Source organism: Trichosurus vulpecula, chromosome 8 (assembly GCF_011100635.1).
Source record: "Trichosurus vulpecula isolate mTriVul1 chromosome 8, mTriVul1.pri, whole genome shotgun sequence".
Lineage (NCBI taxonomy): Eukaryota > Metazoa > Chordata > Mammalia > Diprotodontia > Phalangeridae > Trichosurus > Trichosurus vulpecula.
Window position 1 is genome coordinate 236,342,609 of NC_050580.1, and position 27,897 is coordinate 236,370,505.

The 27,897-nt window shown below is 38.0% G+C and overlaps 1 protein-coding gene across 1 annotated transcript in view; it reads left to right on the forward strand.

Annotated features, from left to right (window-relative positions):
• Positions 1-950: 950 nt before the first annotated feature.
• Positions 951-27,897, forward strand: part of LOC118829885 (neurexin-3-like) — a 44,994-nt gene continuing 18,047 nt past the window's right edge. Inside the window, exons 1-6 of the mRNA XM_036736723.1 lie at positions 951-1,008; positions 1,152-1,271; positions 14,909-15,290; positions 17,338-17,528; positions 17,980-18,153; positions 22,234-22,260. Of these exons, the coding sequence (XP_036592618.1) occupies positions 951-1,008; positions 1,152-1,271; positions 14,909-15,290; positions 17,338-17,528; positions 17,980-18,153; positions 22,234-22,260 (952 nt within the window). The remainder of the gene's footprint in view (positions 1,009-1,151; positions 1,272-14,908; positions 15,291-17,337; positions 17,529-17,979; positions 18,154-22,233; positions 22,261-27,897) is intronic.

Genomic DNA, 27,897 nt, shown 5'->3' on the forward strand with positions numbered 1-27,897 from the left:
TCATGTCATCATCTCCCTGATGTCATGGTCCTCTTTGGGAAAGAAGGAGAAACACAACAATTGCTCCTCTCAAATCTGAATAACCCCAAATGTTAGCAATAAAAATCTTTAACCAACTTTGATTACTAAAGACTGCATTCCCTTGAGTAAGTAATTCTGGAACTTGAAAGGCATACAGTTGTCTGGAGATAGAGTTTATTGATATGATCTTCATTTCCTTGATGTTAAATGACTTATTTTAGAGGGATGGTCTCAGGTGTCACCTCTTTTGGGAGTCCTTTCCTAATTCCCTACATTTGTTGGTGTTCTCCCCTCCCTAAAATTACTTTATATTTATTAATCTGAGTTATGTTTTATATCCCAAGTAAAATGTAAACACTTCAAGAACAGGGGATATACCATTTTCGTCTCTGTGTGTCCAGCACAGTCTATTTGAACAGGGGAAGCACCCAGTGTTTTTTAACTTCAGTTCATATTGTTGAAGTAGAAGTGGTTTTAAATTTGTAGATTTTGCAAACTTTCTGGAAGACAGAGAAGAATGGGAAACATTTGAGGCCACTCACAATCCCTTCAGGAGCATTGTAGACAAGGGCAGTTCGTGGAGTACCAACAAGCCCTATTTGGGGACTTCTGTGGGAACTCTCTGTTAATGAAAAAATCAGAATAAACAATGTGATGCTGAAGTTTTCTTTTTGTATGAAAGATGAATTCCCCCTTGCCCCTCCAGGCAAAGCCAAGCTGGTGTGTAATACTTTAAGGATGGGAATGATTCGTAGCGACTTTGGATAAATTTCTTGCTCCCTGAGGAGATTGGATATCCTCCTTTATAATTTGAAAACCCTAGTTAAAGTTGAATCTTATTCCCAGGGAGGTCTCACTCCTTAATTGTTTGCATTTAACACCATTTCCTTGTCCTGCCACTGGGATGCTCTGTCATTGGATTAAGAATAATGGCTCCCATAAGCAAAGACAGACCTTGGCTCTTTACTACCTCGGGTTTCCTGAGAGGTAAAACTGGATGGGCATAATCAGGATCAATTTTCATATTTTTGGAATGGGTCTTATACATCAGTGTGGCTTTGATTATTCTATTTTGAAGACCACTTGTCTATGAAATTGGTACTAACTTTGGCAATTACCACTATCCTTAGGCAAAGGACCTGAGACCCTTTACGCTGGACAGAAACTCAACGACAATGAATGGCACACTGTACGGGTGGTGAGGAGAGGAAAAAGCCTTAAGCTTACCGTGGATGATGACGTGGCTGAGGGTGAGTCCAATTTTTGTGCATTTCTTTCACTCTTTCTGCCCTTAATTTTTTTTGTCTTTCAGCGATCTTTTTCCTGGCTTAATTAACTTTGATTGGCCCAGTGGCATGTGAGCTCCTTGAGGGAAAGGACTCTTTTCTTTTGACTCTAGCCACAATTACTAGCCAACTTTCTTGAACATAGTATGAACTTATTTCAAAACTCCAATCGGTCATGAAGCATCTAATAAGAACCTGCTTTACACCCAGCACTATTAGGTGCTATGAGGGAGGTGAAAGAAATATAATGTATATTTTCTCCTCTCAAAGAATGCCCAGTATTGTGAGGGCAATACAATTAACACAACAAAACAAATAGTGAAAAATATCACACTGTTTATAAGGGTAAAAGTGTGTTATAGATTATGAATGTCAGTAGAATACAGAGGGAGTGATAGATATGTGCTACAGTGCTTGAAAAAGGCTTATAGAAAAGAATCATAGTGTGACATGGCGTTTGGACAGACTCAGACTGATTTTTATTTAACTGGGTCTCCAACTACCCTGTGGGTAGGGTAAGGGTCTGAATACTCAGTGGGAATCCTGGGAGTTGTAGTCTTCATTACCATGGTAGAGATCAGTTCCTTGCTTCCAGAAGTCTACTACCCACCTCAAAGGTCACCCTAGACCCAGTCTCTTCTAGGACTGTGAAGATGACGACTTCCAGGATTCCCAGTGAGTGTGTCCTTACTGCACTCCCAGCACAGTCCAAGAAATCAGTGATGTCTGCATCACCATGAATCACACATTTAGAGCTGATAGGGCCTCAAGAAGCTATCTAATTCAGCTCCTCTCATTTTGTAAATAAAGAAACTATGGCCCTGGGAGGTTAAATTACTTGCCCAAAGTTAAAAGGAGTTGTTCGAACTGAGCTTCGGAGAATGGGCATTCTTGGGTTAGATAGGAAAGCACTTTTGAATGACATCCTGCATTCTTCCAATTGATATTTATAATAATTCCCATCTCTCACTAATGATCTCTAGCAGTGATATTGAATTATGTTCTAGATCATACACTATCTTGGAACTACAGGCATATGCTTTGGAGAGTGCAGTTCTTAGATTATAAGGGAAAAAAAAACAAATCAAGGATAAAGAGACCTTTATCAGGAAAACATGGAACAGAAATGAAATGTAATGGAGTGGGGAAAAAATAGTAAACTAAGATTCAGGAACCTGGGCTATAGTTCTAGTTCTGCCACTAACTCAATGTGAGACTATCTGAGCCCTCTGAGCCTCTGTTTCCTCATAAGTAAAAGAAGAACAGACAGAACCAGTGATTTCCATCCTTAGTCTCTAGTCTTACATTGCTAATAGACTAGTCAAACTGGATATCTCCTGGGGATTTAAAATTCAACAGGTCCAAAACAGAACTATGTCTTTTTCCTCTTCCAAATAACTCCAGTTCCAAACTTGCTTATTTCTCTTAAAGGTGCTGCCATCTTTCCATTCACCCAGCTTTGCAACTTTGGTGTCATCCTGAACTCCTCACTCTCACTCATCAGTTACCAAATACCTCTACAACATGTTTTGTAATGTCTCCTTCTTTCCACTCACATAGATATACCACCCTAGTTCATGCCCTCCTCACCTTTCTCCTGGACTATTTTATATAGATGTAGATATAGTAGATAGATATAGATATGGATATAGATATAGATGCAGATATAGATATACACACATACATACATATATACACATATAGAAACTATATTACATATTATATATGTATATACGCACAATACATATATTTGTGTATATACACATACATATGTACATACATACCATACATACATATGTGGTTAGGCTTAGGAATAGCCTCCTAATTAATTTACCTATATATATGGTCTCTCCTCTCTTAGTCTATCCACAAAAGCTGTCAAAATGATTTTCCTTATTTCTGTACTGAATAAACTTTGCTGACTCCCTATCACTTCTAGGATCAACTACTAACTCTTTTGCTTGGCATTTAAAGCCCTTCACAGTCTTTCTTCAGCCAATCTTTTCAGCCTTATTATAGATCACTACCTTTCACATACACTATAGCCTAATTGAAATGGCCTTTTTACTGTTTCTCATACATGCACTCTATCTCCAGGACCTTAGGTCTGGCTGTATCCCATAGCATTACCTCCTCACTTCAGTCTCTTCACATCTTTTGTTTCCTTCAAGGATAAGTTCTAGTACCATCAGTTTTACATGAACCCTTTCGTGATCTGCCAACTGCTCGTGACTTTCCCTCAAAATTATCTTGTATTTTGCACGTACCTATATAAGCATGCATTGTCTCAGAGGACAGGGGCTTTCATTTTTGTTTTTGTATCCCCCGTCCCTAGCAGAGGGATCAGCACATAATAGTTATTTAAATGCTTCTTCTTGATTAACATATTGTTTTCTGAGGTCCTTTACAGCGATAAGATTGAGAAAATCTTTATTTGTGCATGCAGATATGTACTTCTGTACTTTTAGAGTCTGGAACTCCAGAGAGAGGAGTCAGTTTCAGAGAATGTGCCTAGATGTATGTGAAGTTCTAGGAGATAAGGAGAGGTTGTACATAAAATGGACTTTTCTTATTTTGCATGGCATTCAATAAACTTAACAAACAGGAGAATTGGCATGAGAGTAGTAGATTGCTCAGAGCGAGCAATACATACCATTGATACATACTGCCATGAAACTCTAAGCAAATCACCTCACCTCTCCATGTTCCAGGTAACTCCTTAAGTTGCAGAGAAGGTGACTGCATTGGTAGGATATTTTTTAAATTTTAATTTAATTTTAAAATTAAATTAAATTTAATTGATATGATTTTTAAAAAAATTCCAATGCCAGTGAAATCATAGGTCCAGTTTTGGTGTTCTATGAACAAGTCCCTGGATTACAAAGACAGTAATGGAACAGTCTCTGCCCTCAAACAGCTTTCATTCTATTGGGGAGGGGAGTTCTTGGGTAAATTCGGTTGTAGTTTGGGGCAAAAAATAGACCACTTCAGATCCAAATAGATGTAACATCAAGTGGAACTATCTGGCAGGGTTTATAGATTTAAAAAAGAAAGGAAGGAATGTTCCTCATGAGCCCTACTTCTGGAATCTAGGGTTTTCTCCAAATCATCTCTTAGTCAGCCCCAAAGGTATTCCTCTTCTTTACAAGGCATGTTCTTCACCAGGGACAAATTAGTTTCTGAAGCAAAGAAATAGTGAGGGAATTAACCCAGCCTGAGGCTACTTGTCTCTGAGGAAAGCATTTTGCTTTTATCAAGCCTACTGATAAAACTTAAGTCTTTTTATCCATAACTCTTGCATGGCCTACGATAAGTGTGGTCCTAAGTCGTACGGTTAGTGTCTTTTGCTTTTTTAGGTACTTATAAGAGTTAATAAAAATCAAACCCATAAAATTCTCACATGATTATAGCTCAGAGTCTCTGTGTGAGTGGCAGAACCCTATTTAGTGTTTTGGGGTTAAGCCTGTAAACAGTTCATGTGCCAAAAGCCTCTTCATTGGTTCCTTCCATTGTGGATCTACTGTCTATAATTACAAATATGCATATGTCAGCAGCTATGACCAGTCATAATTTTATATTAAAAAATCAGGAATTCTGAGTAATTTAAAGAAATAGATAATTCTGAAAGCAAATCTCTGTACTCTTTGGGCAAGGATAGATGTGGAATTAAACCTTCCTTGGCCTTTCCTAATATAAGCTCTAGTCCCTCCTAGCCACACCCACCTCCCAACAGGTTTGAATAAACCCAGTGACAAGCAGAGAGGGCACTAGGTGTGTCTAGATGACCCAGTCTTCTTCCATTCAAAATTCCCACTGGACTACCTATTTCTACCCAACTGTCAACCTCAATTTACCATTTCGCTTTTATTGTACTTGCTTTCTCCTTCCTCCACCCCAAAATAAAACCAAATCTTGGGCTCATCTGCCCCTCTTCACTGAGCCCCCATACTTATTCTCAGAATCACCATCTAAAAGAGTAAGTTTATCTCATGCATATGTCTCTAGTTACATAGAAATAATACTATAAGAGTTAAAAAATCTTTTTTTCCTTGAATTTGTTGATGAAGACATAATCTTTAGAAAGAATTAGGGGACAAGGTAAAGTAACTGAAAATTCACAGTACATATTCAGTCATGAATCTGTCATTTAGGTAATTGTGAAGTCATTTTTGAAAAACCACAGGGAAGAAAATGGTTTTAACAGTCTATATCTGCTCATTCCATTGTTCAGTGAAGCTATTTTTAAAAAGTTAGCCACTAGGTGGCAGTCTCATCCTAATGCTTTTCTCCAAAAATGTGGCATTGTCTTTGTGTAGGAAGATCTACATGCTGAAAAACATACTTTTAAATAAGCAGTTGCAGACTTCCAGCATCCACAGTAACGCACAGTCCCTCCCTCACTATTCTTTATAGAAACATGGAAATAAAGGTAATTATAAATTAGGCATTTGGTTATCCCTAATAATTAAAAATCACTGCTAAACCATACAATGCTGAAGTCATGGAGTAATTTGGTGTTTGAAGTTAATGAAGCTCTTTCATCTTTAGCCTATTCAGATCTTACCCCCTACTTTGTTATTGAGGGAAGAATCCAAGTGTGAACATTAAGGAGGTCTAGGAAATTAAAAATAATATACAATTTTGCTTATGAGAGATGGTCTGTTTCTTTTTTAACAAAGATGAGGATTTTTAAAATTAATTTATTAACATGAGTAATAAATTTAGGAAATTTAAATTTGCCTCCCTCTGCTTTTCACATCCCCCGTCCCATTCCATCTCTAACACACACTCTTCCCAGGTTATTAAGAAATGGTTTATTGCCTTATTTACTAATTTCTTCTAGCAATGGAAGGTCCTGATTTCAAGGGATTTCCAGTTAGTTCCCAGGAATTTTGCAAAGGACAGTAGAATAGACTATTGTTAGTACGGTGCATTAGGATTGGTAGAGCTTATAGAAGCCAAAAAAGAAAAAAAAAACAATTTTCGTCACTTGATATTGGTCAAGCATTGCCTCCCTTGCTTATTACTACCCTTAGTAGTGAGGACAGGGAAAGATTTCAGATTGACATTGCTCATGCCTGTGCTGTGTTGGCAGCTATGGAGGTAACATGTCACCACAGGCCCATTCCTGCTGAGACCCAAGAAGTCTGGATTCTACCCCTGACTTGTTCCCAGTCCCCATGGGCTGATGGGATAAATGGATCTGAAGTAAGGGGTTTCTGCTCATCTAGATTAGAAAATAAATGACCCATCTACTGAATCATATGGAAGGAAACCTGAGGACATTGCATCAATTTATTAGTAAGAATAACCAAATATTACTTTTAATGTATGAGCTCCTGGTTCTATGCCCCCATAACACAGCATACATATTCTACCTTAATGCTTTTCTGAAACTGAGCAAGACTGGCCAGTGCCAAATCACCAGCATCATCAGTTAGGCCCCTGATTCTATCTTGTGTAGGATTATTTTCAATTACTGGCACCAGAGAAGCATTGGAAAACAGCTGCCTCAGTGACTGACTAAATTGTCATCATACTTATGGAATGGATCCCCACCTCTGCTGTTGTATCATAATGGTAGTATAGCCATACTCTGTTCCACAGCTCCTAGAGTGAGAATATTTGAGTAATTTAAAGAAATAGGTGATTCTGAAAGCAAATCTCTGTACTCTTCCGGCAAAGGTTGATGTGCAATTAAATCTTCGTTGTCCTTTCCTGACATCAGCTCCAGTCCCTTCTAGTCACATCCGTCTCCCAATGCATACTTTGCATGGTGGTGCTTTAGGATCTGATGATGGAAGAGGTATGATCTAACTGTAACCTGGAATTAATGGGAGTTAGTTTTTCATTTCCTACTAATGCCACTGCCTATTGACACCATTGTGTTAATGGGGCCTGGAAGGCAAAAGAAGCAATTCTGAACTCCCTTGAAAATGTAGGGACCTTCTAGATGTATTGATTGACAGAATCCACGCTACCCTCCCCCAATGATCTTATGGTAACACCATTATCTTGACCATCTAACCTCCTTCATAAAGACTTTCCCTCTTCCCCCAGTTGCTAGGGCTGCCTCCTACCAAATTACTTTGTGCTAATGTTGGTGATACATTTTAATTAAATATTTACTTATATAGTTACATATTGTTTTCCTCAAATAGAATATAAACTTCCTGAGGGCAGAGATTCTTGTTTTTGTCTTTGAATTTACAGGCTAGAAATACTGAGCCTTTGAGAATTTCCAAGACAAATTTGAGATAGGGTTTACCGTCCTTTTGACATCTTTGACTGATGCCTCCCATTTGCTTGCTTCATGAATACTTTAACTGTTCCTCAATACAGTCACCTAGTTTAAATGGCAATACCACCTGTTTGCCAAACTAGACCCAAACTGGAAAAGTATCTATTCCAATCCAGCATGAGATTGAATTCCTAGAGTACTCCATCTACCTGTGAGAATTTAAAGATAACCACTTAGGTTCATGGACGTAGTGGGCAGAATTGCAACCAGCAACAAAGACCTTCATTGCTTTCTTGGTTTCTGTAGGATACTACCAACAATTCACCTCTTTAAGCTTTAATTTAATGGAATTATTCAAGTATTACCTTTTTCTGATCACTGGAGACTAAGGAGATGTTCAAGAAAATAATACGCCAATTTTATATCTACTCCCATCACTAGAGGCTGAGAACCATAACACTTATTCATCATGTATTGTAATTTATCAAATCTAGTATGGATAAACCTTTCTTGCTCTGGTTCCAGATTTGCCTTTCCCCTCTTCCTAGTTCTCTAAACATCTCAATCCAGCTGAACAATATTCAGGGGTCTATGAAAACAAACTCTTTGTCATTAAGTCTGCATTTGAGATATACTGACATTTTTTAGAGAGTAAATACCTTGATATTAGACCTTAAAAAATAAGATATCATGAGTTGCCAGGATGTTATGAAAAAAGGAGTTTATAGATAATTAGATAAGATAGGTAGGTAGATAGGTAGGTAGATAGATAGATAGATAGATAGATATGGAGAAGTAGATATGTGTGTATCTGGAATAGGCTTTCTTAATATGCATATACATACTATTTCCATCTCTCTATTTTTTTCTGTCTATCTCTGAGATTGGGGAAGTGTGGGCATCTGATTTCATTAGTGCAGGGTATTCCTAGTGAGGAAATCCCCTCTACCAATACAGCTTATACTCTTGAAAAGTTTGTGTCACCAATAGGTGAAATGACTTACTTGAGGTCACTCAGATAATATGTCACAGGTGTGAGGTGAACTCAGATTTTCCTGGCCCCAAACCCAGTGCTCTCTCCACTACTTCAAATTGCCTTACGTTCTTTCTTCAATCATAAGTTGCCCAATTATAGTGCTTATTGTCTACAAAAAAAACTTGTAATAATGCTACAAGATGGACAGTACAAGAATTTGTCACATTTGCAGATGAAAAAACCATCGTTTAGGAAGTTGAAGTGATTTTCCCATGATCACATAGAACAAAACCCCTAACTGCAAGCCCAAATTCTATACTACCAGACTACAATTCAAAAGATTCTCTATCTCAGATTAAAGGTCTTCTACTTATGTTTTCCTGGGTCTAAATCTTGCCTCTTTTCCTAACACCCTGGCAAATCCCAGCATCCCATTTTTTAAGGCCATACATTCAGTACACTTTGGATCAGAGATTCTTAATCCAAGGTCCACAGACACTCAAAGAGTCTGTGGATAGATTTTAGGGATTCTGTAAATTTGGATGGTTTAAAAAATTACATCTTTATTTCAATATAATTGATTTCTTTTGTTATACTATATTTTTTTTAATTTTGTGCATGCAATATTTAAAAAACATTATTCTGAGGAGTCCACAGCCTTCATCAGATTGCCAAAGGGAACCATGAAGATGGAGAGAAGGGAGAATAAGTATTCTCCTTCAATGTTCCAGGCACTCTATTAAGCATTTTTTACAAATATTATGTCATTTGATCCTATAAGTTAGATGGTATTATCATTCCCATTTTACAGTTGAGCAAATAGGCAGATAAAGTTTATTATTTGTCTGGGGTCACATAACTAGTGAGTGTCTGAGGTAAGATTTAAACTCAAGTCTTCCTCACTCTAGGGCATTCAGATGTAGTGTACTGTCTGCTATGCCAACAGCTGCCTCTGACATACCATGACACACAAAAAAGATTAAGAACCCCTGCCTTAGTTGGACATGGCTCCACACAGAGGTAGGCTAGTACAAAGTCATGTATGGGATAGCACCCAGATTAAGCATAACTCTTGAAACCACACAGTTGCCTTCAGCTCTTTGTGACATGCTTGATGGACTTTAATATGAAGGCTGCGATACCATCATTTTAACAATATGTTGACATGCTAATGAAAGTAGCACACATCATGCACGCACACACACACGTAAGTGTGTGTGTGTGTGTATGTGTGTGTGTGTTTGTTTGTCAGAGCCCCCACCAGTCCTACTGCAACAACAAGGGTATTCTCAAGTTGTTTTCTACATACGTGGGCTCCTGAACAAAATAATGTTTGAGCAAATCATTCTCTCTCATTTTAGAAAAATGTTATCCCCTTCTAAATAGAATGATTATTAGTTACAATAATAATATCTAATTGCATATCATAATGATGATACTAACAAGCACCTTTCATCTGCCTATAACCCTCAGACTGGTAACCAGACTGAGGATATCATTGGTTTCTTGAACAGAATCTTCAATTTTAACTACTCAGCATCATCACCATCATTGGGACTTTCTTCCTTCCACTGAGTTTTGCTATTAAACAGCAATCCCTTGAAGCTGGGGACTAGATCTCTTTTGTGTTTAGATTGTATCCCCTCCATATAGCCCACTGCCTAGCACATAGCAGACACAAAATATTTTTAAAATTAATTAATTCATTTATTGTTTATTTAAATACTTCAGTCCACATGGACTATAGCTCCTCTCCCTACCTCAGTGTTTTCTGGTTTATTTTTTCTCTGTCTCTTTAACCCCAGAATTTTCCCAGTGATGTTATATAGCTGTAAATCATAGAACACTATGATCTCAGATGATTTAAAATCACAAATACTGTAATCCAAAGGGCAGTGGGATAAAGCATGGAAAATATTAGTAAGCTGACATATATTATTAACCATAACTTTGTGTGTGAGATCTATGTTTCCTTTAATTTCAAACCTGCAAATCTTATGAAAGGTTTTTCTTTATAGAACTACATTTCCCCAACCCCCAGCCTTTAAGACTTCCAACGTCCCGTAGATCAAAGCATCATCCAAGCTTTGAGTTGGAGGGGACCTCAGAGTTCATCTTGTCCAACACTACATAAATCATTAATCCTTTCTACAATGTCCCCAACAAGCTATCATTCAACCTCTGCCTAAAGACTTTGACTGACAAGGGGCTCATAAACTCTGAAGACAGTCCACACTACTTGGATAGAGCTGTATTTGTTATAAAGTTTTTACCTCATGTTATGATGCAGCTAGGTGGCTCAGTTGATAGAGAACTAGACCTGGTGTCAGGGAAGCCCAAGTTAGAGCCTGGTCTTAGACACTTACTGGGAATGTGACTTTGAACAAGTCACTTAGCCTCTGCCACAGTTTTCTCATCTGTAAAATGGAGGAAATAATAGCACCTACCTCCCAGAGTTCTTGTGAAAATCAAATGAGGTAATATTTATAGAATATTCTGTAAGCCTTAACTACTACATAAATGCTAACCATTATTATCATTACTTAACTCTTTGGGTAAGTAAAGTTTATTTCCTGTTTAATATAAAGACCCTTTACATGCTTGAAAAATACGATGCCCTTTATAAGTCTTATATTGTCCAAGCTAAATAGCCCTAGTTTATTCAGCAGCATGATTTCTACCTCCCTGCTCTTTGTCTCTTCTCTGTACATGTTCTAACCCTCAATAAATATGGTACTCAGGACTAAACAAAGTCATTTAAATGTACCCTTACTATAAGCTCCCCGATTTTGAACCACATACTCTAGTAACACAAAGTGAGATTACATTAGCTCTTTTGGCTGCCGTATCGTATTGTTGTTAACTCATGGTGAGCTTGTAGTTCACTAGAACCCTGAGGATCCTGGAATGTTAATTACTTTCCAGCCCCATCTCCTTTGTCCCTGCCCCTGCCCCAGCATGCTATACTTGTATAGTTTATTTTTGCACCCAAATGCACACCTGTACAATTACATTTAGATTTACTAAATTTCATTCTAATTTCAACTCACTTTTCCTGGATTTAGATTCCCGGAATTTTTAAAGTCCAAATGCTGTCATCTTACTGTACTTATTGCTTAATATCATCTGAAAATTTGAGAGGATGTCATCTATGCCTTTATCTAAGTCACTAATGACAATGCTGAATTGGCTTAGGACAGAACTCTGGGTCCCTCCACCAGAGACAATCCCTTTTCAGGATGACATCAATGTATTAAATAAGCATCTTTTAGGTAAGGTCATTTAACTATTAAAGATCGCAACATGCTCACATGTGAAGAGTTACAATTCCAAATCCCCAATTTTTTTCCACCAGTTTTCTCCTATACTGCCAAGCAAGATATCCAAATCTAAGCCCTCCTCCAAATTAAGAACCTTTGCATGCTTTAAGACAACTGTCATGTCTCCTCTTGTTTAGATTATACATCCCCAGTTCCATCAACTAGTCCTCATATGACATGGTCTTGAGGTCTTTCTCCAGTTTGGTCAGCCTCCTCTGAACACTCTCCACTTCATCAATGCTATTCCTAAAATGAGGCACTCGTAGCAATGGACACACTATTCCAGATATAGCAAAATAGTGATACACAAGGGCTGAGTATGAAGGTATGGTTACCTTCTTCGTCCTGGAGATTGCCCTCTTAACAAAGCCCAAGATTACATTAGGGTTTCTGACTTTCATGTGATACTGTGGACTTATATTGAATTTATAGTCAGCTAACATCACACCACGTGATCTTATCAGACATACTGTTCTCTTATCATACCTACCCCATCTTCAATATTGGAAGTTGATTTTCAACTCAAACACAAGACTCTACATTTATCCATGTTAAACTTATTTTCAGATTCAGCCCAATGTGCTAATTTGTCAACATTCTTTCAGATTTTGACTCTAATGTCATTTGCAAATTTATTATTTCTTTTGTGTCTTCCTCCAAGTCATTGATTGGACTTTTAAGAAGTCCAGGGTCAAGCACAGACTGAGGCCTTTTTCTAGAGATCTCTTTCAGCGTTGATATCACCCCATTAATGGCTACACTTTGGGTCCCAGTCATTTGGATAGTTATGGATTTGTCAAACTGAACATATAATCTAAACAAATTGAATAATCTAATAATCTCTCTATCTTGTCTCCACACTCTTCATATCCTCTTTTTCACAATTCTTTCATGTTCTTCAGATTGATTCCTTATCTTTTTCCTCTTCATCCACTCTTCTTTGACCACCAAGTGATCTTGTTCCTACAAGGGGTCTAGAAACAGTATGCAAAGACTCTAGATTATACCTAAAATATAATAATAATAGATGAGGAACTAGACCTGTAATTTCATTGGTACACTGAATTCCCAGGTGAGCAAACTCCATATTCCAATGCAACTCCACAGCAACTTACAGCCTTAGAGAAGTTAAATGATTTGGCTAGCTTTACATGAGGAGTATGTGTCAAAAGTGAGACCTCACTTCACTATGGGTCTTCTGGGCTCCAAGACTAGCTCTTTCTCTTTTACCTCCTGATGCCTGTCATATCATCATCACCACCACCACCACCACCATCACCACCACTACCACCACCACCACCACCATCACCACTACCACCACCATCACCATCACCACCACCACCATCACCAACACCACCACCACACTATCACCATCACCATCACCACCACCACTACCACCATCACCATCACCACCACCACCATCACCATCACCACCACTACCATCACCACCACCATCACCGCCATCATCACCATCACCACCACCGCCACCACCACCATCACCACCATCATCATCATGGGCAATCCTGTAGTTCTTTGATGTTTACACAGGTTTGCTTCACCCGGTAAACCCATGAAGCAGGATATGTGAATATCATTATTCCCATTTTGTGGATTAGGCTAGGAGAGGTCAAATAAAATCACAAAGTTAGTGTCAGAGGTCAGACATTCAAGCTCAAAGCTTTAGGCTGAAATCAAGAATTTTTTCACTATTCCATTGCAATTCTCAAATAAGAAATGCCTGAATATCAAGAAATTATATTTGGTTGCTTTATTCTTAGATATCCACTATTAGAAGATTTATGCAGTTTTTTAATTGTTTCGTAGCTTTAAGGAAGTTCACCAACCTCATTGCTTTATTACTGTAGTTACCCTTTAAGTTACCAATATTATTTACCATTATACATCCAAACAACCCCTCAAAAACTTGTAAAATATGAACTAGGTTTTGGGCTTTTTGTTTCTTTTTCTTTGTTTTTGCTCAGTGATGATAAATCACACATATGTATCACTTTAAAATTTACAAAATGCTTATGAGTAATAATCTGAGTTCAGGTGCCAAAAGGAAAACAAAAAGGTTTAAGTAAATGTCAAGTTCTGGGAAAATTATTTTAGTGAATTTCTAGCATTGATTTCCATGCTATTAAAACATGGTATATTAGATTAGAGAATTACTTATTTAAAATGTGTGAGAGATAAGTCTCACTCTCAAATATTCTACCTTGACTTTGTTGTTACAGTCCTATGTGTTACTATGCATTCTGCCATAGAGCAAGAACCCCACAGTACCTGCATCAGATTTCTGTTTCCAGATAAAATTTATTCCTCTTTCAAAGGACTACAGAGTATAGAATACTAGAGGTATAAAGTACCCTTGAAATTTTGCTAAGTTGAAGATGACCAAAGACTGCTATTATATAATTTATAGTAGAAAAACTTAACATTGTTTTACAGAGGCAGGACACATTAATAATCATCTTGATTTTCAAGTTAGCCCTGACCTTATATTTCTTTTTCTACTGTTAGGTATTTGAAACATTTGTTTGTCAACATATTTCAAGAATGAGAGGACTAGGAAGTGAGATCACTAGGAATGAGATCACTCCTTTTCATTGCTGTTGAGTTGTTTTTGTTGGTTTTTTTTCAGTTGTATCTGACTCTTTATGACTCCATTTGGGGTATTCTCGGCAAAGATAATGGAATGGTTTGCCATTTCCTTCTCCAACTCATTTTCCAGATGAGGAAACTGAGGCAAATAGGATTAAATAACTTCTGCAGGGTCATACAACTATGAAGTGTCTGAGGCCAGATTAGGACTCAGGAAGATGAGTCTTCCTGAATCCATGTCTGATGCTCTATCAACTGTGTCACCCAGCTGCCCTGATCATTTCCTATGTGGGTTATATTGCTGGTTAGTGGATTTGGTGTTTTATCTTTTTCAGGTAAATTGACTACTTCTCCTTATGTTATAAATAGAAACAAATTAACCCTGGCAAATCTCAATTTGGCCCCATGCTAAAGGATTACATCTTTCTTCTTTTTTCGTACCCTATAATTATTCATGCAGGTACAATGGTGGGTGACCATACGCGTTTAGAGTTCCACAATATTGAAACGGGCATCATGACAGAGAAACGCTACATCTCAGTTATCCCCTCAAGTTTCATTGGCCACCTGCAGAGCCTCATGTTTAATGGACTCCTCTACATTGACTTGTGCAAGAATGGTGACATTGACTACTGTGAGCTAAAGGCCCGTTTTGGCTTGAGAAATATAATCGCTGACCCTGTTACCTTCAAGACCAAGAGCAGCTACCTGAGTCTGGCCACACTCCAGGCCTACACCTCCATGCACCTTTTCTTCCAGTTTAAGACCACCTCAGCTGATGGCTTCATCCTCTTCAACAGTGGGGATGGCAATGATTTTATTGCAGTTGAACTAGTCAAAGGGTAAGTGGTTGACCATGTTTCATACTTTAAGTAGAAAGCATTGAACCAAAATGGGTATTAAAAATATCTACTTTTCTAATTAATTTCATCTGTCTCTTTTTATTAGTCAATTAATCTAGTAAGTACCAACTATGTGCCAGACACTGCTACAAACTGAGGATGCAGAGGAAAAAAATAAAACATTATTTGCCCTCATGAAATCTGTGATTACTTTTCTAGGGTGATTAGGATATTATTTGGGCTTGGGAAGACAGGGAAAATCCATACGTATATTTCCCAAGTTTACCATTGACTTAATACAGGCAAAAACTCAGTACTTCCCTATAAACCACATTTAAAAGTGTACTTTTGCATTCCTCTTTTCAAATATGTCAAATGCACAGATAAATGAGGGAAGAAGTAAAATCTAATCTGTGTCAACTTAGTTTTTTAACATATGAACAATCACTTCTGAATAACTATCTCAGACATAGACAGAAACGTCAACACTTGGCAGTGACTAGGGAAATAGTCAGGCCAAGCCTTGGGACATGAGAAGAAAAACAAGGGGATGGGTCACCATGGAATAAACCCAGTGCTGAGAAATGTTCTAGGAGTATTTAGAGTTGGATACGGTCTTATCCCTAGTGCTCCTGCTGCAAGAACTTGGGGTCTTTTTTCCCCAACTTCTCCACCCCTAATCCTGTCGTGCTATAATCTTATTTGAGGCTAACAATGATTTGGAGTTGGGACAGTAGGGTTCCATTTTACTTTCTCATCACATTAATAGAGTAGGGAAGAGTGAATCACCCATTCCACCTCAAGGTTGGGTAGAGGTATCTCATGTTGAGACCCAGAACACCTTGGCCCAGAAATATAGTTGGGTTCCATGATATTTTTCTATGCTAAATATATTGTAGAATACATAGGGATAGGGAATATGCTTGGTACCTTATATAGTTATATAAAGTTAGCTTGGGAACCTGTCATGTATATATAGTATTCTTTCTATGGATAAAATGCATTCTCAGTTTCAACCAACACACTTTGGGGAATATAAGTATCAGTAAGTTGGGGACTGCCTGCCTTGATAGTTATTAGGAATCATTTAGAGTCCGTACAAGGGAACATGGAAGCAGTGAAAAGCAAGGATTTGAAATCCCAAGTCAATGCCCTCCTAAAATCCAACTTTGGTATCCAGCATGATGGGGAGGTGACTCTATGGTCTAGAGGACTCCACCAGTAGAGCACAAGTTCTATCAATTTCTTTCATGCTAGTAAGACTTCAAATATAGTCCTGGCAACGAAAATAAAGTCCTGACTAATAAAGAGAAATCAATCATCATTAGGCTGTCTGCTTAGTGATGAATTCTTTGACATGGCAGATCATGAAATAAATCTGTGCTTTAATTCTTAGACTTGTAAAATAATAATGATAATAGTAATAAAAGCTAGCATTTATATAACTCTAAGGTTTACAAAGCACTTCACCTACGCTATTTAAGCCTCACAAACACCCACAGGGCTGGGTGATATTTTTATCCCCATTTGACAGATAAGAAAAATGCAGTAGACAAAGATTAAAGTGACTTGCCTAGGTACTCTCAGCCAGTCAGTCTTTAGGGCAAGAATTGAACTCAGATCTTCCCGACTTCAAGTCTAGCATTCTATTTACTGCGTCATCTATATACCATAATACCTTGAACTATAGTGCTCTTGGTGACTGTCAAGTATTTTAGAAATGAAAGACTAAAAGTGAGTACTGTGTCAATAGGAATCACATAAGATCCTTGATTTGCAGAACAAGTTAATGAAAGACCTTTTTCTGGGGATGGGGAATGTTGCTTGGTACCTTATATAGTGTATTAGTGATCCCACAATAGAAAGTTAAGAAATAACTTGTAGATATGTATGTGACTATCTATATGTATAATCTATTTTATATGGAATTATTATTTTGGTCATTTTTACTATGATATGCATGTGCATATTTATCTGTATATATTTACATATACAAAATTTCTCTGACCACCAGCATTTCATCAAGTCATTTTTATGCCCTTCACAGCTATATACACTATGTGTTTGACCTTGGAAATGGTCCCAATGTCATCAAAGGCAATAGTGACCGACCGTTGAATGATAACCAATGGCATAACGTTGTCATCACCCGGGACAACAGTAATACTCACAGTCTAAAGGTGGATACCAAGGTGGTCACTCAGGTTATCAACGGTGCCAAAAATCTGGATCTGAAAGGTAAATTCTTTAAGAAAGGTTGGCCTTCCTAGCTTGTGTGTTTTTTTTTATTTTACCCATTTTCGAAGGACAGCTGTATAGAAGTGAGATAAATTTACCAAATTGAGAGTGATGCAACTATGTTGAATTAACACTCCAAAATTCAATTCTTTCTTTTCTCTATTTGGCCATACCTCAAAAGTTGCTTACATATTTGTAGCTGTGTGAGAATATGTGTTCTGTAAATCCTTCAGCCCCTATCAATGTAAATTGTTGGACTGGTTACTTTCAGCAAAAGAAATTATATGACTCAGAATTTAGAGATTTTAACAGGCATAAGCATGTACAATAAGTACATATTTTCTTGAAACACTTTTTTCTCCAACTATTTTAAACTATATTAGTTCAAAGTTCAAAGGTTAGACACTTGGATTCATGTCCCTCATCTCCCCCGTACCAACTTTTTTTTCAGGGGACCTCTACATGGCTGGCCTTGCCCAAGGCATGTACAGCAACCTCCCAAAGCTTGTGGCCTCACGAGATGGCTTCCAAGGCTGCCTAGCCTCTGTGGACTTGAATGGGCGCCTGCCAGATCTGATCAACGATGCTCTTCATAGGAGTGGCCAGATCGAGCGTGGATGTGAAGGTACCCTCTCTTTTAGTTGCACTCTGGTCCCAAGCATCAGCCTACCCGCTGCCTCTGCCAATGCCTCCTTCTTCTGTCCCTTCCCCCCTGCACCTCATCCTCTCTTTCACTTTTTTTTAACCTCCCAAGTCTCATCATCATCATCAATATATTCATGCCAATGGTTGGGTTTATCTATGACATGCCAAAGATCTCATAAAGGTGCAATGAGCAGATGTCTTCTATGGCACTGAATACTTGCCTACAAAGGACTTTCCCTGGCATCAACATCACAGTACCCATTACTTCTACCTTCAATTAAAGAATGACTTATGGAAGGACAGAAACTTTATAATGACAATGAATTATTCAATACAAATCAGGAAGTGGGAGGGGCCAATCCAAATGCTACAAGCCAGTGACTTATCAGCTGTAGTCGCATTGCAAGGAAGCTTCACGTATACCTTCATGGACAGCAAAGAAAGAACTTTTGCTTCTGTTTCTCAAAAATGATCAATCTTGTAGCCTTTCTGAAGGATGTCCAATTGTCAGTAATAGTATGATTTTCACCAGCAGAGGGCAATGTTGAACACTTTTAATTCTTAGAGTAATAACTGGTTCTTAAGCCTTTTATTTAGAAGGGCAAAACTATCCCTTAGCTTTGAGTCAAACTTCAGGAGGACCCAGACTCTTTCCAGACAGACAATCCAATGATTTCATGTCATACATTGCTAGAAATGTTCAAAGGTAAACTCTAGACTAATAAGACACCATTTTTGGCCATATGATTAATGCTGGTCAATCTCTGGTGTTTTTTCTGCATTGACTGAACTCATAAATTTTACAAAACTGATAGGTACAGAAAAGCAGCATCTTTCTGTGTGTGCTTATATTCCACTACAACTTTTTTTTCTATTGGAATCCCTTGGACTATTTCATAGATTCCCTAGGTTTCCTCAGAACAGTTTTAGAAACACTGTTCAAACAGATTTCTTTACACTCTGGATCTCTGATGGCAAGCAAATTTTTTCACATAGGCTGCAAGACAAAGTGAATGAGTCTCCATCAATTATGAATATCTTAGAATTTCTTCGTTTAGAATGGTTTAGCCTCATGTTGCCTTATTTGTGCTAGCAATATTTTCTTGTGGGCCCTGTTAACTTACCTTGTTAAAATGTACTGTTCCATTTCCTCCTTAGTACTCAGTTCCATTCCCATCCCCCCTTTATGTTCACTGGATGCTCACTTGTGTCCATCAAGCACACCCTAAAAGGCTTCCCGTCCACCCAATCTGGTTTGTGGTTGTAGAACCATTTCCTATCTCTTAAGAGTCAGTTTCCTCTATTCTTCAAATAAAAAGTTAAAGCATCCTTTCATGCCATTCTGTCTTTTTACCCCCTTTTCGATATTTTGTTGATAAACTATTTATGGCAGAGAGATGGTGTGGACAAAGTGGAGAGGATTATAACATAAGTACTTTTTGCCATTGCTTAATATCCCTCTGTCATTTAAATTTCAGCCTTTATTCTGAAAAATGTTCTTCTTTGGGGCTCCTTTTATACCTTTTTCAACTCAAACAGAATAACTTTATTGTGAATTCTGCCTATGATCTTGAGAGAGCCAGAGTTTAGAATTCAGTGTCTGACCTGAAGTGTTGATTCATATAAACAAGACTGGATTTCCAATGATAACTAGTTACAATGATGCTGGTGTAAAACAGTTAATTGAATCAAAGAATATAATAGGTTTCAAATTATTACTAAAGTGTATGTCACTATAAAATACAAATCATCACCATTGGCATTTCTGATTAGGAGCCACACAAACGCAATAGTTTAAAAATAATTAGAATATTAAAACATATAGGCTGAATACAAAGAAATAAAACCTTAATTTCCTATTTGAGTGTTTTTAAATTTTACATGAATTCTAAACAAAAACTTTTATGTAGGTAATTTTTAAAAGTTGTTATCTTAAAGGTAATTGGGTACCACATAGAGTATTTTTTAATATACAACATAATTAAGAACTCTGAGAAGAATGAAATTATTTGTATTAATAGGAAGGACTCTTCCTGAATCCTACCATGCAATTTGGCATGAAGTTTGGTGTGATTCATGAAATTAATTATAGTGGGTTCTGACCTTCCTTTTGAGCATGGATGATTGCTCAAAGCCCTATATGATGACTTGATTGATCAACTCCATGACAAGCCCTGTGGGTCTAATAACACTGCACTCTATTGCCATGGAGATAATTAGGATGGCTACATGTTAAGCATTATAACCTCCTCACTAGGTGGGTTGAAGTGGAAGATGAGGTCTAAGGGAAGAAGGTCCTTGTTTATTATACATAAATGACTAGGGTAATTAGCTTAAGTGGCCAGGAACAGTGAATTGAGCCATAAATTGAAGTCTTTGGAACTATGTACCATTTTGAACAAGCCCCAGTAAGAGTTCCCAGGTGTTTCCATGAAGTCGTGAAATAGAACTATTATACGAGAAGGAAGGAAAGCCACCCTTTGACCCTTACAATGCACGTGCATGTACACACGCACACACACACACACACACACACACACACAAACATGATAATCTAAAAAGAAGGATTATTGTCATCAAATTATATAACTTGCAAAATAATTTGATGGGAACTATAGGAAATGGTTCACATTTCTTTTAAGAGAAGGAATGGGGAGAAGATTTTGTTGCTTGTAGATAAACCCTGTTTCTCCTCATAATAATGAGTTGAAAGTGAATGAATTTTACTCTCACATCTATAGGGCAAATGGACTAAAATAGGTTAAATACTCTTATCACAGCCATTGTTAATGCCTCCTGTCACGTTTAATGACATTAGAAAAGACCTCACTTTCGTCATTTGTAAAATGAGGTTGTTGGACCAGCTGGCCTCTGAGGCACCTTCTAACTCTTTGGAACCTGATTTATGATCCTATGACCTTAATGGGATTGTTGACTCTTCTATTCATAATAAAAAGAACTATTTTCCCCTCGCTGTCTCTGATTCACTGAAGAAGATCAGAGAATCTAAATGTAAAGCACGATGTCTTGTAAAAAAAATCCCCAAAATCAAGCTTTCTTTGGTATATAACTCTCTTAAATTGGAGTGGCTAGATGGCATCAACCACATGTCTTCTCCAGAAACACCTCTGCCTTAATCACTGAAGTTGGATTTTTATTTTATATCTCTAATGACTATTTTCCTGAGGGATTATAGGCTCCCTTGTAGTTCTACTAGAAAGACCAAGAACTGAGTGAACCATAAATGTTTTCCCACAGTAGCAGATAAAAATTCTTTAAATAATAATATGTAAGCATTGGCTCATAGATGGTGGGGGTGGGGGTAGGGGGGGTGGGTTAGGGGAAGTTGATGTGGTAATTCTCAGGCCTAAATGAAATAAAATAAAGAGGCAATGGTTTGTGGCTATGGGTTTGAAGTTTTGTAGCAGTGATCTTGTTCATGTTTAAAACAACCCTAAAGACAAGATAGATCTGTTTAGTGTCCCCAAATCCCTTTGTGTCAATGATTGAATAAGCTTGTGATTTGAATACAACCTTCTTTGGTATCACTTGTGGAAGGGGCCAAGGAGAGTCCCTTAAATGGATGCTTCATGTTTAACTTTTCAGTGTTCAGAATTTTTGTGCCCTTTGAGTCCCCTATACATCTCTCACCCTGTCCTGCCATGAAATTCTTCTTTTCTTATTTCTCTTTGCTTAGCCAGATTCCTCGAAAACCATTTGCTCTTGATTTTCTATTTTGGAGTTGACTTTGTCAATGTGAAATTGTTGCCCATTGCTTATGCTTTGCTGGGTTTGGTTTTGCACTGCTCTCACTTGGCTGCCTTGGTTACCATCTTGGCTCTTACCAAACCCCCAATCCATCTCTTTGTCTTTGAGTTCATCAGTCCATGCTGTCTTTGATCCATCTGTGTACTACTTGTGTGCTTATTAATTGTATGACCTGGTTATGTTTGTCATGCGGATTGCTTTTCTTTTTCTGTAATGTTACCCTGGTTTAATCTGCCTTTTACTAACCTCTGGTTATTGTTTTCGCTTTTTTTCTGTTCTTTTGCTAACAAAGTTGCGTTGACCAAAGCTGACCTGCAAGGTAGAGAAGGTTCTTGTTCCCATTATAACTTTGGACTGAAAGATACCCTGTATAATTCCTTAGTATCTTTTGAGGCTTCCATGCAGTCACACCTCTTGGTCAACAGGAACTGTGGTGGGTGGAGGTGTGTGAGCAGTTTGCTTTCCAGAAAGGAAGGCAAGAAGCAGAAGATTAAGAATAAAACACAATGGCCTCAAGGGTGGCCTCAAGGGAATGGAGGGAAGCAGTATTTTGGTGACAAAAGAGGTTTGACAGCATCCTATATAGTCACTATCTTTAAGTAAATGGGTCAACTTCTGGAAATGTTTAACTGCTCTTCATCTGGCTGCCACCCTATAGATGAAAACCAGCCCTTACTGGAAAAGAAGGTGCCTTGGGCTTTTATTATCTATTGCCTCACAGAGGGCATTTACTCAGGTAGACCATTTGAATATATGGACCTTTGAAAGAGAATGTCGTATTCTCTTAATTCTTTTGAGAGACTTTCAAAAAGTATTCTGGGGGATATGAATGCTACAAAAATGCATTTAGTGATTTCTCTCTCCCATTGGAGGTATTTTTAGTTGAGCACTTTTGTTCCCTGTTTTGAGGTATCAAGTAATAGTGCTATTGGGAAATAAAGTTATTGAATTTATCCTGAATATCATGTCTGCATGTTAGATGTCAGAAAACATCTGTGGCAGAAACTGCTTCACCATACCATTCAAAATGACACCTTCCAGAAATGGTTACTTACGTACTGGTACTTATGTCTCTGACTTAGAACACTCATGTCTTTGTTGAAAGTTTTTTTTTCTTTTTACTGTTTAACTGTTGCAAGTTATCTCTGTGATTCTCAATCCATAGCCTAAGGAACTTATTTTCTACAGAAGGAAACTAAACACGTATACATATAAATATAAATATGTATAAAGTAAGTATAATAGGATCCTTAGCTTCTGGAAGTGATTTATGATGGAATTTACTATATATAGCAAAATAATTATATCATTTATGTTAGGAAATCAACTTAGATGCTTCCGAATTCCTTGCTCTCCTTCGTACTTAGAAAAGTAAAACACAGGATGCGTGCAGAAAGGTGGCCATGTTGGGATTTTTTTTTTCTGAGCATGAGATACAAATTGATTAAAACATCATCCTTTCAGTTGAACTCTTCTTCAAGCTATCATCTTTTTTTTTAATGTGGTCCTCAATTAAAGAATTGCAGCCATCAGCTAGTCTTCTGGTTTCCTGTCACATTTAGATCAACCCTCTTTCACATTTATAAGCCACTCAGCTGACTGTGGTTAGAGCAAAAACTGACTATATTCTTTCTTTGTTATCATTCTCTTTTCCTGGCTCAGGGAAAGAGCATTGGAGATAGCAAATGCCTTTAGTTATTGTATTACTGACACTGTGGAAAGGACCATTAGTCATACATCAATGTCTTTATCCACACCTGTGGCACAGTTAAAGTAACTGATTATGAAATAAAGCACACGTATATTTGGGTATTTTCTGCCTCTGTCTCTCTAGCTCTCTCTCTTTCTTTCCATTTCTCTTCTCTTCTTCTTTCTTTCTTTCCCTATCTCTCTCTGTCTCTGTCTTTCTCTTTATTTCTCTCTGTTTCTCTCTCCCTCTCTTCCTCTGTTGATCTCTCTTTCACATTTACCTAGAAACCATTCTAATTTATCATGTGTCTCTCGTCTTAAAAGATAAGAGGTCATCCTCAATGGCTAAATAAAATAAAAGTGAACTATAGGTACTGAAATAATTTACCTGGACAAACCAGCAGACTTACTAATGTACTCAGGACTGACTGTCCTCGTTTTTCTCTGAATCATTGCTTTGTCTTAAGGGGTAGAATATTCTTCTAGAAATAGAGATTTTTCTGGAGGAAAGCAAAGGATAAGCTCGCTCTTTATTTAACACCATTTTGGACTTTGATTTCTGAAGCATGACAGTTAAAAGTACAAAGGAAGATAATTTTGTCAACTTCATTATTTGAAGAAAGGAGTGTTCATCCAAACAAGATAGTTGCTCGAGTTAAGTGGGAGACGTCTACTGCAATGAACGGAGATACAGTAGGGGGTGTCTGTTGTTTGTCCGACTAGGGAAGAGGTATATTTCTCACCTCAAATCTTCAATTCTGTTGTCTTAGCAAGAATAGCAACTCCTACAGGCCCACTCACAAGTAATTTACCCTCTATTTCCTGTAAATTTTAAGATGTCTAAAGGTCTCTTGCTTTCCATATGAAGAGGACAAAGCCCTAAACAGTCTGTCCCAGGACACTGAAATTCACAAAGCACTGACAGTATTTGTTTTCCTTCAGCAGACAAGAATAGCTGTGGTCAGCCCCAAGTTAGTGAGGGTAATTAACTAGAAGAGGAAGCTATCGGATGGCTATGCTACCCACCCAACCAAAAGAGATCCTTCTTAGCCTATCCTCATCCTATTCCCTCCCCAAGCATTAGCCTTCCTAGCAATTCTGTCCTGGGCTCTCTATCTCCCACTCACTGGGTGGGGTCACAGGCTCTTCCCAGCCATGGGTTCTTATATGCCAGGGATCTTGTTTTCCTTGCCATCCACTGCTCTGCCTCAGGTTTAAGACTTCTGAGCCTTGCCATCTGTCCTTTCAGACCTTCTTTTGCATTGTTTCTAACAACTAGTGTGTGACAACAGGTATTAACCTCTAGCTTCCCAGATAACCCAATGCTTGGCACACATTATTCATTCATCCTCCCCCAAATTCCCCCCAACCAAATTTGTCTGTTAAAAAAAAGACTTGCACTTTTTTGTGTGTGCTGTTTGTCCTCAGCACATTTTGTGGTTTTTGACCTGGCCCAGAATTGGCAGTTATATTTCTGGAAGGAAATTATATTCCTTAAGTCAGAGATTATTACTTTTTTTGCATGTGTTTATATACCTAGCACTGAACCCTTTACATGATTGGTGACAAATAAACATGTGTAAGAGAGATACAGAGAGACAGTGAGAGACAGAGACAGAGAGAAAGAGGAGGAGAGACAAAGACAGAGGAGAGAGGGGGAAACAGAAAGGGAGAGAGAGAGAGAGAGAGAGAGAGAGAGAGAGAGAGAGAGAGAGTGTGTATGTTTACCCAGGAGTCTAAACACAAGAAAAAGAAGATCTTTAAAATGAGGTTATATTTCATGGGATTCAGTCTAGAGCTAGATCAGTGAATTCAATTGCTTATTTGGGAGGACCATAAAGTTCGAGATATGAATAATAATTCTTCCCTTTTATTCTGGATATTGAATCAAGATATCTTCACTTAAATTTGTTTCTCCATTCTCTCTTACAATTACCAGCTCCCAGTTTTCCTTTGCACTGTGTTTGCATTAATTTTTAGAAATGTCCTATAATGTAATTTGAAAAAGCCTTGACGAAGCATTGAGGACACCTAGAATCTAGATGTTGCTTGAAAATCAACTGATGGGTTGAATTTAGGTATCCAAGGGTACCTAATTACATGCAGAATTTTGGGCCTTTTCTACTCATGCCATTCTTCCTTTAATCCTATATTGTTATCTGGGGTGTGAGGAATTTGGTGTTTTCCCCCACACTTCTTCCCAATATGTTTCCTTAAACTCTATAAACTGAAGCCATATTTGCAGGTGGGCTGTGCCTGAACCTCTGGCTTGAAACCATATAAATGATGAAGGTAGTTTCCTTAAAAGTTTGACGTTATTGGAGACAATAAGATAGGCTAGATTTGTATTGAGATACCTATTGTAGTCCTTGCTGCTTCTTCTCTAAAATTGAGAGAAATAAAGTCATTTCGTTTTTGTTTCCCTGTTAGACGAGTTGCAAAAATACAGGTGGTCAGCTCCAAAGGCCTAGCCTCCCGATTGGTTGCAAATCCAACTTTAAGCATCTAAAGTAGTCTGTGTTTCTTTCTCAGTAGCAATGTAACTTGAGTATAGTTTCAGACACTTGTTTCTTAACTTATATCACTCAGATTCAATGATAAGAAAGAAGGCCAGAGAGTCAATGAACTGTCCTACAGGTGGGAATTTTTAAATACTTTTTTTCTCATTGTACTCTAGATGACACCTAGCAGATTTTCATCTAAGGCAAGCTATTTAGAGAAGGTTGAGCCTTTGAGCATGTTTATCTTGAAGAAGAGAAGAGTTGGGGGAGGGAGGAACACAACAACCATCTTCCTTTACTTGAAGAGCCATAACAGAAGTGAGATTAGACTTACTTGTCCCTACCAGGTAGAACTTGGAAGAATGGGAAGGAGTTGAAAGGAAGAGAATTTAGATTTAAACTAAGAGAAAAATTCCCTACAATTAGAGCTCTCCCAACATGAAATTGCTTGCCTTGGGGGATAGTGGGTTTCTCCATCCCTGGAGACCTTAAGGCAGAGGTTAGAGGTCCAGTTTCTGAATAGGTTCTAGAAATGATTTTTGTTCAGGTATGTGTTGGGCTAGATGTCCTCTGAGGTCCTTTCCAATTCTAAAAATTGATGATTCTGTTTAATTGCCTCTACTGCTGATTCATCTTGGCATCTGAGACAATTTCTGTGTGTTTGGGGCCTCTGCCATCCTGGCTCACAATTATGTTGGTTCTGGGCAAAAGGAGAATGAAAACTCAATTTAATGCTCCTTCAGTAATATTAACTCTTAAGAGCCCATCTCTGAGCATGCGAAGAGAGAAGTGGTTAAATACCAATACATGGATGCCTGTTTTGCTTGCCTTTCTTTTACCTCTCTAATTACACTAACATAAGAGATTGCCTTTAATGCAGTGATAGCATAAGTCGGCTGCCTATTTTGCCTCAGAGGATTAAAATTATCTTTCTTGATCACTTGCCATCCAACTTAGTCGGGGTAAAGAGAAGAGGTTTCTTAAATACCACTCTAATTTTTCCTCCTGTGCTCTCCCATATAATTTTTTTTTTCTTCCCAGTGCATGATGGGGGTGGGGAGAAGTTTGATCAAAGGAGCCAGAGAAAACAGAGATATTTTCAAAATTGATTCTATATGTCATTCAGTCAATAAATATTTATTAAGTACCTACTATGTGCCAGAAATTGTGTTAAGTTCTGGGAAGATGAAGAAAAGTGAAAACAGTCCCTACTCTCAAGGAGTTCATAGTCTGATGGGAGGAGGGAGACAAGGAGTAAATTGCTATGTACCAACAAGCTTATATACAGGATAAGTTGAAAATAATCAACAGAGAGAAGTTTCTAGAATGAAGAGGGGTTGGGAAGAACTTCTGGTAAAAGATGGGATTTTAGCTGGGACTTGAAGGAATCTAAGGAGGCCAGGAGCAGGTGAGTATTCCAGGCATAAGGGAACACCCAGTGGGAATGGCCTAGAGTCAGGAGATGGAGTGTGCTGTATGGGGAGTTAATTAGCGATTTAAAAGGATTTCCTTGAAGCAGTTAGACTCCAGTTGGTGTTATATAACATAAATTTGTAGTAGACCCATTGAGCTCGGTTTTATGATTTTCTACAGGTTCATTTAATAGCACACGTGTAAGAGGCAGCAGATGATGGGGGTGATCCAAGGCGAAGGTTTGGCAGGGCAAGAGCAGCAATACATTATTGAGGACATAGCATTCAAGAGAATATGACAGTGTAGAGTTGAACTGGTTTTCCAAAGGGGTCAGGTGAATATAGCTAGAGCAG